This window comes from Diabrotica virgifera, chromosome 5 (genome assembly GCF_917563875.1).
Source record: "Diabrotica virgifera virgifera chromosome 5, PGI_DIABVI_V3a".
Classification (NCBI taxonomy): domain Eukaryota; kingdom Metazoa; phylum Arthropoda; class Insecta; order Coleoptera; family Chrysomelidae; genus Diabrotica; species Diabrotica virgifera.
Window position 1 is genome coordinate 40,940,298 of NC_065447.1, and position 14,219 is coordinate 40,954,516.

A 14,219-nucleotide genomic window follows, 5' to 3' on the forward strand; every position below is an offset into this window, starting at 1 on the left:
TAGAGATTCCAGTTTGCAAGGAGTTTTTTAAAAAAAGTCCTGAGAGTTTCAGATGGTCGGCTTACACGTGCTTTGAATAATAAGGAGCAAGGTGGTACACCTTCTAAGGATAAACGAGGAAAAAAGGAGCCTCATAATAAAACAAGTCAGGAGAAACTTGACAATATTTTTCATTTTATTTCGAGATTCCCAAAATATCAGTCACAGTATTTTAGAACAAAAAATCCCAATCTTTGTTATTTGCCTCCCACTTTAAATCTGTCAACTATGTATTCCTTATACAAACAAGAAACAAATGATCCTGCGTCACAATTTGTTTTTAGAGATGTTTTCAGAAAAAAATTTAATTCAACTTTTCATGCACCTATATCTGACAGTTGTAGAAGATGTGACGAATTTGAACAAAAAATAAAAACAGAAACTTCTAAAGTTACTTTAGCAAGTTTAAAGTTAGAAAAAGAATTGCATCTTCGAAAGGCAGAAAGCGCACGTGCTGGGATGGCATTGGATTCGGAGTTGGGTAAAATAGCTGAAAACGATGTCACTGTAATAGCGTTTGATCTCATGTCTACATTACCTACTCCTCATCTTTCAACTGGGGTATGTTACTACAAAAGACAGTTGTGGACATACGGTTTAGGTATCCACAACTTGTCAAGCAATCAGGCCCACATGTACGTTTGGCATGAAGCCATAGCATCTAGAGGACCTCAAGAGATTGGATCTTGCATACAGCATTATATTAAAAACTATGTTAACACGTCAAAATTAATTATATATAGTGACCAATGCGGAGGGCAGAATAGGAATATCAAAATGTCTCTATTCTGTAATTATATCATACAAAACAAGATATCAAAAGTCCAACAAATTGACCATAAATTTTTGGTGTCGGGGCATTCATATCTAGCCTGTGACCGTGACTTTGGGATCATAGAGAAGAACAAAAAACTTTCAATGATATCTATGTACCTGGAGATTGGACCAGAGTGATTAGGACAGCCAAAAAACAAAAACCATTCACAGTAGTAGAAATGACCAGCAACGATTTCGTGAGTAGTGTTCCATTAGAGAAAACCATTACTAATCGTAAAAAGACTGTCGAGGGTGAATCGGTCAACTAGTTAAAAATGCAATGGTTGCGATACTCTTTAACTGAACCATTACAATTACATTACAAAGAATCTAACAATCCGGATGTTATTTTTAAACATATAGATATTACGAAGCGCAATATATCTACGTTTATTGGAAAACTTCCACTTTTATACCCAAAGGGTAGAGACATTGAAGCAGCTAAATTTAGCAATTTACAAGATTTGTTGGTGTATGTACCACCCTATTTACATAACTTTTATAACAACCTAAATGTTAAAAACTTAGGTCAACTTAGGTATACAAAATAATGATGAAGATAATGTGTTTTACGCTATAGAAGATTCCGAACAAATAGTGGAATAAATGTTTATAAAAAAAATTAGTTAAGGGCATTGTTTTGACTTTTGTTCATTTTTTGTATACAAGTATTGTAAAAATATATTTTATGCAAAAACGCACTTTATTTTTTTTTATTTATATAATGTTAGTGCAAAAGTGGCCTACAATTTTTTTTCCAAAAATGTTTTGAAAATTTTTCTTTTTTGTGATAAATGTAAAATGAAATTTATTAACTTAATTTAAGGTGTTGAAATTTAAAACTAAGGATAATAATCCTTACAGAAAAGAGAGTGGTCAGATTTAATAAAAACTAAATCGTCTTTTTCTCAATATCAGTTTTTACCAGTTAGGCCACTCTTGCACTAAGCGCCTCATATATGGATGATGCCGTGCCACTAAGAATAATTTTAAGAGTCTTGAAGAATGCGAGACTGTAACAAAACCAGTGTGTCCATTCTATTAGTACAGTGTTTGTTTTATGTCAAATCAATCCTATCGGATAATAATAATAATTATTATATTACGTACATTTTGGTTAAGTGTTTTATTTCTATATTTTTTTTATTTCTATTTTTTTCTACAATGGTACCGGATAGAAGCAGAAACATAAAATATATTATATTGTTATGGCTACAACTCTTTCAACTATTTGAATCGTTGTATCTCAAAAACGGTAGCTCCTAGGAAAAAAGTATAGAGGCATTTTTTATAGATAATTATATAATCTGCATTTTTTGTTAAATATAATTTTATGATAAAACTTACTGTTTCGCTGAAAATCGCTAAAAACCATATTTGGTGACATTTGAACTCACGCAAATTTCTTTGCTCGAGTCGGATTTATGAGGACTATTTAGATTCCATTTATGATGGTATTTTGAACAATCCTGTCAATTTTCAGCTGGCTGGTAATTATTGTAACCTAACTCCTATTTTTGAGTCTAACTAGACCGCGACTGTTCTATTAAGCATAATATTATCTGAGTTAACTAGAATTATGTAATACGATAACATGTAAGTTGTAAGTATAATATTTTTTTACTTTACATTTTACAGATTGCCTTGCCCCTGTCGATATCGGCCTGGAGATCTGCCTAGCTGCTTTTCCCGTTTGGAGATATGATATTTACTCTAGAGGTTGTGTACGTGATATATATGGAGGATGCAGTGCCACCAAGAATAATTTTAGGGGTCTTGAGGAATGTGAGACTGTGACAAAACCAGTGTGTCCATTCTATTAGTACAATGTGTGTTTTATGTCAAATCAATACTATCAGATAATAATAATAATTATTATATTACATACATCTTAGTTTAGTGTTTTATTTCTACATTTTTTTATTTCTATTTTTTTGAAGATATTCTTCTTTAGCGGCGAATCGATTGAGAGTAAAATTTGATTGATCCCCGCGCATGCGCACACCGACAGTATGGTATTAGTGGTTATACGGGCTCTGATTGGGTGTTGAAATTTTGAAATGATCTGTCAATAATTGTTCAATATGGAGGTTATCGGTAAACAAAAATATTGTATAATATTAGTTTTTATTGATGTGTGGACAGAAATAAAATCAAATTTATAATTATAGTGACTTTTTAAATAGTTTTGAAAAGCCGCAGGTAAGTAATTCTAAATGTTTCATTTGGAAATACCTAATAGTTTCAATATACCCTATTCCACGAACATACGCCTGTTTTGGAATACTTCGACAACGAATATTTTACTGTGCAAAATAAGAAGAACGAAAGTAAATTGCAAATTACATTGTTGTTTATTGGAATAATTATTAGCGCCATTTACTTTCGTACTTCTTATGTTGCACAGTAAAATATTCGTTGTCGAAGTAATCCAAAACAGGCTTATGTTCGTGGAATGGCCCATACCTATCTATTTGGAAAATGTAAACAAAATAATGTAGTTACCTATTATAGGGGAGTGAAATTAGAACGAAAAGATACAGTGTTTCGGAAAAAATCAAACAAGGTTATATTTTTCTAAAACTTTTTTTGTTAGTTTATAAATATGTTAAAATAAAAAGTTCTACTCGCAAATTTCGCCGCTAATTGTTTATTAATTGTTTAAACAATAACAATTGTTTTGTATAAATATAATGTTAAGAATATGGGTGAATTCAACATTTTATTTTGATAAAAATGTTTTTATTTTAGTTTTGATTATGCTGAACGTGAATCTGACATTACAATTTGCAAATTCAAAATGGCGGATTCAAAATGGCGGATTTTTTTCTAAAAATCCTTAAAAAGTAGTTGTAAAATCCGAATTTTTTTTATAAAACGTGTTTGTTTACATATATGTGGATATTTTTGAGAGGTTGCTGAACCTGAATCAAATTTTGATAATTTAAATTATATAACGGCAGATCCAAAATGGCGGATAACTTAAAAAATAGTTGTAAAATCATAATTTCTTTACAAAGCGTATTTATTTCTACATATATTTATTTTTGAGAGCTTTGATAAACCTAACTTAAATGTTAACATTATAAACTATAAAATGGCGGATCCAAAATGCGGATTTTCTAAAAAGAACATAAAAAAGAACATTTTTCTAAAACATTTACTGTCTTTATTTTTAACAGGTTGTTGAATTTGAATTAAAGATTAAAAATTTAAATTTTAAAATGGCGGATCCAAAATGGCGGATATTTAAATGAAAAACAAGTAGAATCCAATCAAACAAATATGGAATTTCATTCTTAAAAAAAAGATAAACAAATAATTTTCACAACAATATTAAAAATTAAATTGTATTAGAAAGAATATTTAAAGAAAAAACAAATTTTCGATTAGAAGGATATAATTACATATTGGAACATAGTTTTTAATTCCAAACAATTTTTCTTTATAAAAATTTTCGATATTGTGAAATATAAAGGTACTTTACTCTTGAGTGAAATTCATATTTTTTGACATACCTCGTACAGAATTAACAAAATTTTATATTTGATAGTTGTATCTTAAGTTATATACGATGCAGAGTATTTTATAAAGAACAACTTTTTTTCGTAAAACTGATATTAAAGAAGTTATCATTAGGTTCCAAGTTACGCAGACATACTGTATAAGAGCTAAAAAAAAATTTTTTTGTTGAACATTTATTATTGTTAAAGCTTATTATTAGATGTATTTTAGGTAAGTTTTACAGAAAAAAGTTTTGATCACTCTGTATATACATTTTTTCGGCTGGTAATTTTCGGTTTTTGTATTACATTTTTGTTATCTTTCTTAGTTTTCTCAAAAATAAATTGTTTATTTCATTTTTAAACTAAAATAATTCAATGTTTTGTAAAGATTACATCCCAATCTCTAAAAAAAATAGCAAAAAATTGTTTTAGATTTATTCAAACTTGAGTAATACCGTCTTAAATTGGTGGGAATTCTGTAAAACTACGAAGTTTTCAAAAATTACATTTTTTGAGACATCGTATTATTTGAATTAAATTTTTGAGATTTTTTTTGAATGAAAAATCGTTTTGTAAGATGATTGAGAGGTAAGTTGTGCAAATTTGAGAGTTTTATAAGTAAAATTGTATTAGTTACACATTTTTAAATCATTTTTAAACAAAATTCATGTAAGGCTCACTTTCCGCCCACACCGTACTTATGTCCATACATTTTATTTCTTTTTATTACAATCATAATATAGCTTATTTCATCTTCTTTCATGTCCAATTTGTAAAATTTCTTTTGATCCATTAGTTAAAGAATTACATTAAAAAAACTCAACCGTGCACTTCTTCCAACGCTAGTATACAGTGCGCCAATGCGTGTGAGAAGGGTGACTTTAGCGTTATAAATAAAAAATTACAGAAGCTAGAGATTTAATTTTAGAAAAATCTTTATATAAGGTTTTTTTTGTAAAATTTTCTGAATTTTTCAATGGTCAAGTCAGTTTTTTTCTAAAAATTATATTTTTGGAGTTATTTAAAAAAACATCTAACTTCGCTGTTCATTTGTTTAATAAAAAATGAAGCACCCACTTCTCGAGTAGAACTTTTTGATATGTTGTTTATTAAACATTTCTTAATGAAATTACAAAAAGCTTTTTCTTGTTTAATTTTTTCCGAAGTGAAAATCTAAATTACGAACAAACGTTCTACAAATCTTCATCTCATATATCGTTTTCTTACTATATATTTTGTTGTATTTTATTTCGACAAAAATCAAACTAATAATTTTATTAAATTCATATAAATTTATGGTGTAAACGTTTAGTTTGTGTATATTCCCAGATGACGTATACGAGAGTTTGGTGCAGTTTGAAATGCCGTCAACTTTCGTACGGCGCGGTAGACGTGAAGTGGGTTCGAGCCCTAAGCAAGTTATTATTTTTTTTATTTTTTTTTTATAGATTTTATGATTGTAAGTATATTATTATATAATTTTTGAATATAATATGTATTCTTCTTTTTTGAAAGTGGTAGATAAAAAAAGTTAGTTTGATTTTTAAATAAAATAAGTACAAATAACCTTTTAAGTATATTTACTTCGTTTAAATTACCTATTATATAATAGAAGAATATCTTTTTACGTGCGTACAAGGTACACACACATTCTTTTTTTTTTTTTTCTACAATACCAGAAAGAAGCAGAAACATAATATATTATATTACAGAAAGTGAAGGTTAGAAAGAGTTATAGCCACTTTACACGATGCAAGTAATTGCGCAATTAATTGCACAATTTCTTGAGCAAGAACTTGTGCAATAAGTTGCAACTAACTTTCTGCAATAAAGTGATTACACGGTGCAAACAATTGCATAAACTGACATGAAATAGACAGAAACTTTGACAAAATATCATAAATTTTAGGTTATGTTGTTTTTATAAATTAAATGTATTTTTTTGAGTAGATGAGTTATCAGATATTAGATTAAAAATGTTAGATTATATTTTGAGAAAATTATAATAATATGTCTTACAACAAAATCAATTAATGCCTAATGCAAGTATGCCTATAATACATTATTAATTTACAAAAGGAAACAAGTTGTAAGAAATACAAATAGAAAATAGTTTTTTTAATCTCTATGTTGCATAATTAAAGTTATCCACCAGATAATATTATCTGTGCAGCGTGAAATTGGTAAAAAGTTCCTCTAGTTTTGTTAAAAAATTGTTTAGTTTGAAATTTAGGATGACAGAATGTCAGTGTAGTAAAAACAAACAGTGTAGCCTTAAAAGTCACTAAAAATATAACCAAATTGCAGAAAAAATTGCATGAAAGATGCTCTATTTAACTGCAACTTCTTGCAGCAAGAAATTGCTGCAAGAAGTTGCAGCTTTTCTGTGCAATTTTCGTATGACACGATGCAATTTCTATTGCTGTAAGAAATTGTACAGTTAATTGCGCAATTAGTTGCATCGTGTAAAGTGGCTATTAGTCTCATAATAAGCACCCCTTTTCCTACCTCAATTTCCTACACTAAGGCCCAGTTTTTCAGTGAGCGGTTAAAATTTTGGTTAGCTAACCTAGTTTAAATTTTAACCAATATTTTAACCCTCACAGCGTTTTTCAGTGCTTCAAATCAAGTTAAGAAAATCTCGGTTAGCTAACCACTTTTTTCCTTCTGTTGGCAGCAGTAACTGTACGTGCGCATGTGCAATTCGAGAAATAATAAGTGCGTTCGCGGGTACCTGAAATTATCAGAAAATTGGATAAATTGTCAGAAAACGCATGCGCACTTTAAAATAATATAAAATAATATCGTTAATACATAAATATACAAGGTATATTTACCTATTATAATTTAATAATTAGGTGTTAATATTAATTAAAAGTAAATACACCTTGTTTATTTATCTATTAACGATGTTATTTATATTAAGTGAGGTTAGAAATTGTCGGCGACAATTTGTCAACTGTACCATCGAACGCACCTAATGATCAATTTGACAGAAAAATAAATAAAAGAAAATTTCATAACCAAATTAGAAAAATGATTAATGCAATGCAATATCAAGTTCGGAATCTTTGTTTAGATCATAACGTCTACCTCGGAGAGAATAACGTCTACCTCGAATTCATAACAGAAGAGAATTAGAATTACTGGGACGATTTAGAATTTTTTTCCGATGTTGTTTGTCAAAGATCACGATCTTATCACTATTTGAACACATTGACCAGGAAATAAGAAGTCAGAATTTTTGGTAAATAATTAAGTATTTTGCTGTGTAGACAAATATAAAATAATCTTTTTAAAATACTACTAGCAATCATGCATTAAATCCTGTTACAGTAAGTGTAAACATAGTTACCTGTTACAGTTATATTTAAATATATTTCCTTATAATTCCTTCCTATATAATAACGATAATAATTTATAATTTCAATAATAATAATTTCCTTATAATAATAAGGAGGTATTAGAATACTTCCCGCGATGAAAGAAAATAACATAACCCCACTAATCCCTTATGTCAGGCAGGTACTCAAAAAAATAAACATGATGCATTCACTGCACCAATGCGCAAGCGTAACCGCAAAATTCTGAGTTATACCATCTAACGAGGATCGGTTAAAATCGTGGTTAACTTAAACGAGTTTTAGGCCCAGTTTTTCAGTCACCGGTTAAAATTTTGGTTGGCTAACCTAGTTTAAATTTTAACCAATATTTTAACCCTCATAGCGTTTTTCAGTGCTTTAAACCAAGTTAAGAAAATCTCGGTTAGCTAACCACTTTTTTCATCTGTTGGCAGCAGTGACTGTACTTGCGCATGTGCAATGGACCGTGATAGTCGTGACGTCAAATCAATGTTGGCTACTCTAGAAAAGTTTCCAAACAAAACATTAATCTGTCAAAAATTCACACATGGTGTTTATTTTCGTTTTTATAATTGAAATATATTATATATTGCTTGTAGGATGTTTAAAATTTTTACAAAATAGTAATGTGTTGGGTACCCGCTATTGTAATCAATGCTCATAGTATATTTCCCACCATATTTCCAAATAGGCCTGGTTAAGAACCTGAAGAAACGCAGTATAAGTACTATGTAGTGTGTAAATCCTTTGATTTTGTGTAGGGACATTTATAAAATGAAAAGCAATATGATTGGTATGACTAAAAAGGGTTGTGTCTTTAGAAAAAATGTGCAGATGATTGTTAAAACAAAATAAAATTAAAAATGATTACACAAATCACGTCTATAATCAATTGACAGACGTCAAACTTTTGCTTTGTTTGGAAACCTATTTGACGTTTTGACGTCACACTATCACGGTCCATTCGAGAAATAATGATCAATTTGACAGAAAAATAAATAAAAAAAAACAATTTCATAAATAAATAAAAAAAATATTAATGCAATATCAAGTTCGGAATCTTTATGTAGTTCATAACGTCTACCTCGGTTTCATAACAGAAGAGCCATTACAATTACTGGGACGATTTAGACTTTTTTTGCCGATTTCGTTTGTCAAAGACCACGGTGTTATCACTATTTGGACAGATTGACCAGGAAATAAGGAGTCAAACTGTTTGGTAAATAATTATTTTTAGCAAAATAACATAACCCAATTAATCTCTTCTATCCGACAGGTACTCAAAATAAACATCTGATGCATTCACTGCATCCATGTGCAAGCGTAACCGCAAAATTCTGAGTTATACCATCTAACGAGGATCGGTTAAAATCTTGGTTAACCTAAACGAGTTTAAACTCTAACCTAGTACTGAAAAACTGATTAACCATGAACATTTCGGTGACCGAAAAATAAATAGGTTAACCCAGCACTGAAAAACCGGCCCTAAGTGTGATGGTACACGACAACCCTCACGGAATTTTCCTAATTTATTTGTTATAAAAATAAGGTCATAATATTATAGTTGCAATTTGTATAATTTATTACGATCGTAGCAAAGTTCAAAGTATTGAAATAGATTGTTTTTAGATAGAAATCAAGTAAATATTCAACAAAAAACGCTGCTTCAGGTTGTCCTAGGAGTTTGTGAGGGATTTTATTAATTTAATATCAAATATAAAGCAGCACAAAATTAAAAATATCAAAACATAGACCTCAAATAATAATTAAAAGCAGGTAGGTAATAATAAAATTAAAACAATAATTAAAAGTAAAGCTAATAATTTAAGAAAAGAAGGGTAATACAATTTTAAAAATCATACAAAAATCAAATCGAGATACCTCTATACTGTTGAATGATTAATATACGTTTAAAGTTGAAGTTTATAAACAGGGATTTTAAGTAGAACCATACCTACTTTTATGCAGTGTTGCCAGAAAAATGTTTGTAAATGCACTGGAATGACTGGAATAGTGACACAAAATGTACTAAACCAACACATTTTGTACAAATACTTAAAGAAACGTCGTTTAATGTTATTTGAAGAAAATTTTAGGTTTTTTATTTTAGGATAGGTACTTTAGTATCAAAAGTTTGGTTGTTAATTGTGTCAAATTGGTACAGTTGTACCAACTCTGGCAACGCTGCTTTTATGGTTACTTTCCCATCCTGTGCCATGTTCAGATCAATGTCTCGCACTCACTCCAACTTGTACTATTTCTACATAATGTTCTCTTTGTTACTTCAAATTTTGTTACTCAAATGTTACTTCTTTTTTAACGTTTAAGAAATAACTCATCTCATAACGGTGACGGATACGTCACACGAAATTTACGTAAATAGTTATGGAGACAGTTATCCGTCATAGTTATCTTAACTTCCCAAGTAGCACAATAAAAACATTTTAGCTTTATTTCAGGTTTTATTGTGGTAAGTAAGAAGATAATGGTTTTAAAGTTACCTTGTAGATGTACTGCCAGAACTTTAAAACTGTTAAGCATTTGTCACTTGTTTTAAAGTATCTAATAATAGTATCAAATAAGACTAATTAATCTTAATAGATACTTTGTCTTATTGTAGTTTTAAAGTGGTTTATTCTCAGTTCACTTTAAAACTAATCAGTTTTATGAAGAACTTCCGGACTGTTTGGTTTTATTAGATTCTAGTTTGTGACCTTTTAGTTTTATTGCAGTTTTAAAGATTCTCCTAATATGACTAATAAAACCTATTATTAAAACTAGGTACTTGATCTCAAGACTATTATATCAGTAAAACATATGCCTTAAAACTATTTTTTAATTTTCTTTAAAGTTGCTTTCTTAAAAGCAATTAGTAGGCAATATTAAAACCAAACGCTCTTAACTGAATCAATTTAGTTATCGTAACAACTAAACTATGCTTCTTGTTAGAAACAATAAAACTAAACTCATCCCCTCTTCTTTCACGTCCAAAATGGTCGGCCATTTGTTTTAGAGCGAAACAGTGGTGTAGTGACTGTAGTGTGTGTTGTAGAAAGTGGAAGTACAGTTAGTATGGAAGAAATAAGTCACAAGTACTTAAAATATAAACGAACTGGTCATTTTAAAAGAAAAATACAACACACACAGCACTACGGCGCCTCGATTTTAGGTTAGATATACATTAAAACCGAGTGACATTATTGACAGCAGCATTAAAACTAAACAGTTTTAATTCCAAGGCAACCTTGCTTTTATGTAGGATATATGCTCTTGGAAAGGTATAAAATAAAACCATTTGATCTTAAAAATTCTCTCTCGATAGACTAAATAGTTTTATTTGGACTTCAACCATATTGTTTTCTGGAGATGCTGAAAGCCATGAAAGATTACAATATCAAGCTTACATAAAAATTATAAATAAGAGACTTAAAGAAATAAATTCGATTTATTTTAACATTAAAACATGTAAAAATTGTAGATAAAATTATTGTTCTTTCAAATTAATATTTTTTGGATTTAAATTTTTTTATTAGTTTTATTTTTTAATCTCCAAAATCAGAAAATTTATGGCGCGTGGGTTATTTAGACCTATTTTTGTTAATATTATCAATAAAGTCGGGTGCGCAAGTGTTTTTCTACCTTTGACAGTCGGAAATAACCAGTACTTTTTATTATTTTATGGTTACAAATAGGTATCTACCTATGTATGCCCTATATGGAGTATATGGGTTTAAAGAATAATTTAATATGGTAAATTGTCTTTAGAAGTGTCAATTTAAGAAACCTTTTTGCTATAAAACTGCCTGCACTTAAAGTGTCTTTTAACATGGTTTTAAAAGCACCTTCACAGCAGCTTTAAAACCAGTTGCTTAAGAAAACAAAGTTTTAAGAAGGTTTTTATTTTTGGTTTTATTGACCTCTTTCAGAGTTGGCCCTTTTATACTGAAAGCGGTTTTATTGCAACCTTAAGGTTTACCTAAAAACCAAATGGTTTTAATTTTAGTTTTATTCTGCAGTTTTAAAGCATCCTTAAAAGACTTAATAAACCCGTTTCGTGCTACTTGGTTTTAACGCAAACGTTACAGATAACCTCGGTCATCCATCACAGGGTTGAACATCAAGACATGTACATACCTACAAACTGATGCAAGAATCTTGAAAATCGGAGTACAAGTAATAAAGTTATAAATTGCAAAACTTAAGGGGATCGGAGAAAAATTCAAAATTTTGACGCATGTCAAAATTTTCAATGTATTTTAAATGTATTTATTTTTTTCGAATCCTGAGAAAACTAATAAATATTTTAAAAAAAATTTTAAAAGCACAATAAAAGACTACTTTATTACTGAGGGCAGAAAGTCCCTTAGAATAAATAAAAAGTTTCTTTTGAATGAAATATTTGCAATTAAAAATCACACTAAATTTTCTCTTTCATTTTCACTCCTGTAACTTAATAAAATAAACATTATAGAAGTTTTTAGGGACTTTCAGCCCTCGATAATAATGCAATATTTCATTCTGTGTTTAAATTTTTCAAAATATTGATGAGTTCTCTCAGGATTCGAAAAAAATGGATACATTTTACACATTGAAAATTTTGACATGCCTCAAAATTTTGCATTTTGCTCCTATCCAAAAATTTTATTTTAAGTGTATATTAAATGTGTGTAATATAAAATATTCACAGTGGAAAATAAACTCGCAATTTCAAACAATTCATCATTTTTGGTTATACAGTGAGCACGTAAAGATTTAAATAAATTCATTTTCCCGAGAATGGACGATTTTAGAAAAAAATCCCGAAACAGGTCAATTTTTATTTTTAAATTACGACTTTTTGGCATATAGAACATAATAGTGACGTCACCCATTTGGACGTGATGACGTCATCGATAATTTTTTTAAATGAGAATAGGTGTCGTGCGATAGCTCATTTGAAAGGTTCTAATTTGAAAGCTAATAAAGGTTGAAATTCTCTATTCAGCAATATAAACATTAATATAATTATTTATACAGGGTGTCGAAAAAAAAAATTTTGAATTAAATTTTTTGACATAAAAAGAAGAATATGTGTCTTCTTCTTAACGTGCCCTATTAAGTCCCCTTGACGTTGGCGATTAACATGGCGAAACTGTCTCTGTCTCGAGCTATGCTAAATAGGTGTTCTGCTTTCTTTATTCCTGTCCACTCCCGGATATTCTTCAACCAAGAGGCCTGCTTTCTACCAATTCCTCTGCATCCTTCGATTTTACCCATCATAATAAGTTGAAGAATATTATACCGGTCTCCCCTTACTACGTGTTCAAAATAGGCCATCTTTCTATATTTGATGTTATCAAGCAGCTCGCGGGCAGCATTTGCTCTCTTAAGGACTGCCACATTTGTCAGCACAGCCGTCCATGGTATTTTCAGACTACGTCTGTGCAGCCACATTTCAAAGGCCTCCAAACGGTTAATGGTGGATATTTTTAATGTCCATGCTTCGACACTATACAAGAGGACTGACCAAATGTAGCATTTAATCATGCGCTTTCGAAGTTGAAGTTGCAAGGTACCATTACAGAAAAATGACCTCATTTTTAAAAATGTCGTACGGGCTATCTAGATTCTACATTTTATCTCTTTATCTGGATCTAGTTGTTCAGTAATATGGCAACCAAGATATTTAAAACTGGGTACTCTTTGAATTATATGACCATCAACATATAACCGTGAATCTTGATGGGCCAAACGGCTAAATACCATGTATTTTGTTTTTGAACAGTTTATATTTAGGCCAAACTCTCTTCCCACTGTGTCCATGGCATTTAAAAGGTGTTGTAATCCATTCATATCATCACTTAAAATAACTGTATCGTCTGCATATCTGATTGTATTTATCAGAATTCCATTAACATTCACACCCCATTTCAAATTATGCAGCGCTTCCTTAAATATTCTATCTGAATACAAATTGAACAACAGTGGGGACAGTATACAACCCTGTCTGACACCTCTTTGTATTTTGCATATTTCTGTTGAATTTCCATTTATGCAAGCTGTCGCTGTTTGACGCCAGTATAATTTTTCTATGATTCGTACATCTTGACTATCAACTCCTTTATCCTTTAATATTTTAATTAATTTGTGATGTTGTACTCGATCAAAGGCCTTCTCATAGTCAATAAATACAGCAAAGACGTCTTTCTTTTGATATAGAATATGTGTAATTTCTTTAATTCAAAATATGTACATTTTACCGCTATCAAAAAACAGAAAAAATGTTAATTTGAAAAAGAACCATTGCAATCAGAAAACTGTCGAGGCAGGTGGGTGGCTGCTTTAATATTGAATTTAAGCAAAAAACAATATTTATTTGTCAAACAAACATTTTTCCTGTTTTCTGATAGTAGTCAAATGTATTTTGAATTAAATAGATAACACAGATTCTTCTTTTTATGTCAATAAATTTAATTAAAAAAAAATTTGGACACCATGTATAAATAACTATATTTAT

The 14,219-nt window shown here is 29.7% G+C and overlaps 1 protein-coding gene across 6 annotated transcripts in view; it reads left to right on the forward strand.

Annotated features, from left to right (window-relative positions):
• Positions 1 to 14,219, forward strand: part of LOC126885700 (trypsin inhibitor-like) — a 122,175-nt gene that overhangs the window by 93,111 nt on the left and 14,845 nt on the right. For 2 of the 6 annotated variants that reach the window (XM_050652423.1, XM_050652417.1), the window contains exon 2: positions 2,494 to 2,749. The exons of the other annotated variants lie outside the window; for them this stretch is intronic. In XM_050652423.1, the coding sequence (XP_050508380.1) occupies positions 2,494 to 2,678 (185 nt within the window). In that variant the 3' untranslated portion in view covers positions 2,679 to 2,749. Of the gene's footprint in view, positions 1 to 2,493; positions 2,750 to 14,219 lie in introns of those variants that run through there. 6 annotated transcript variants of the gene reach the window in all.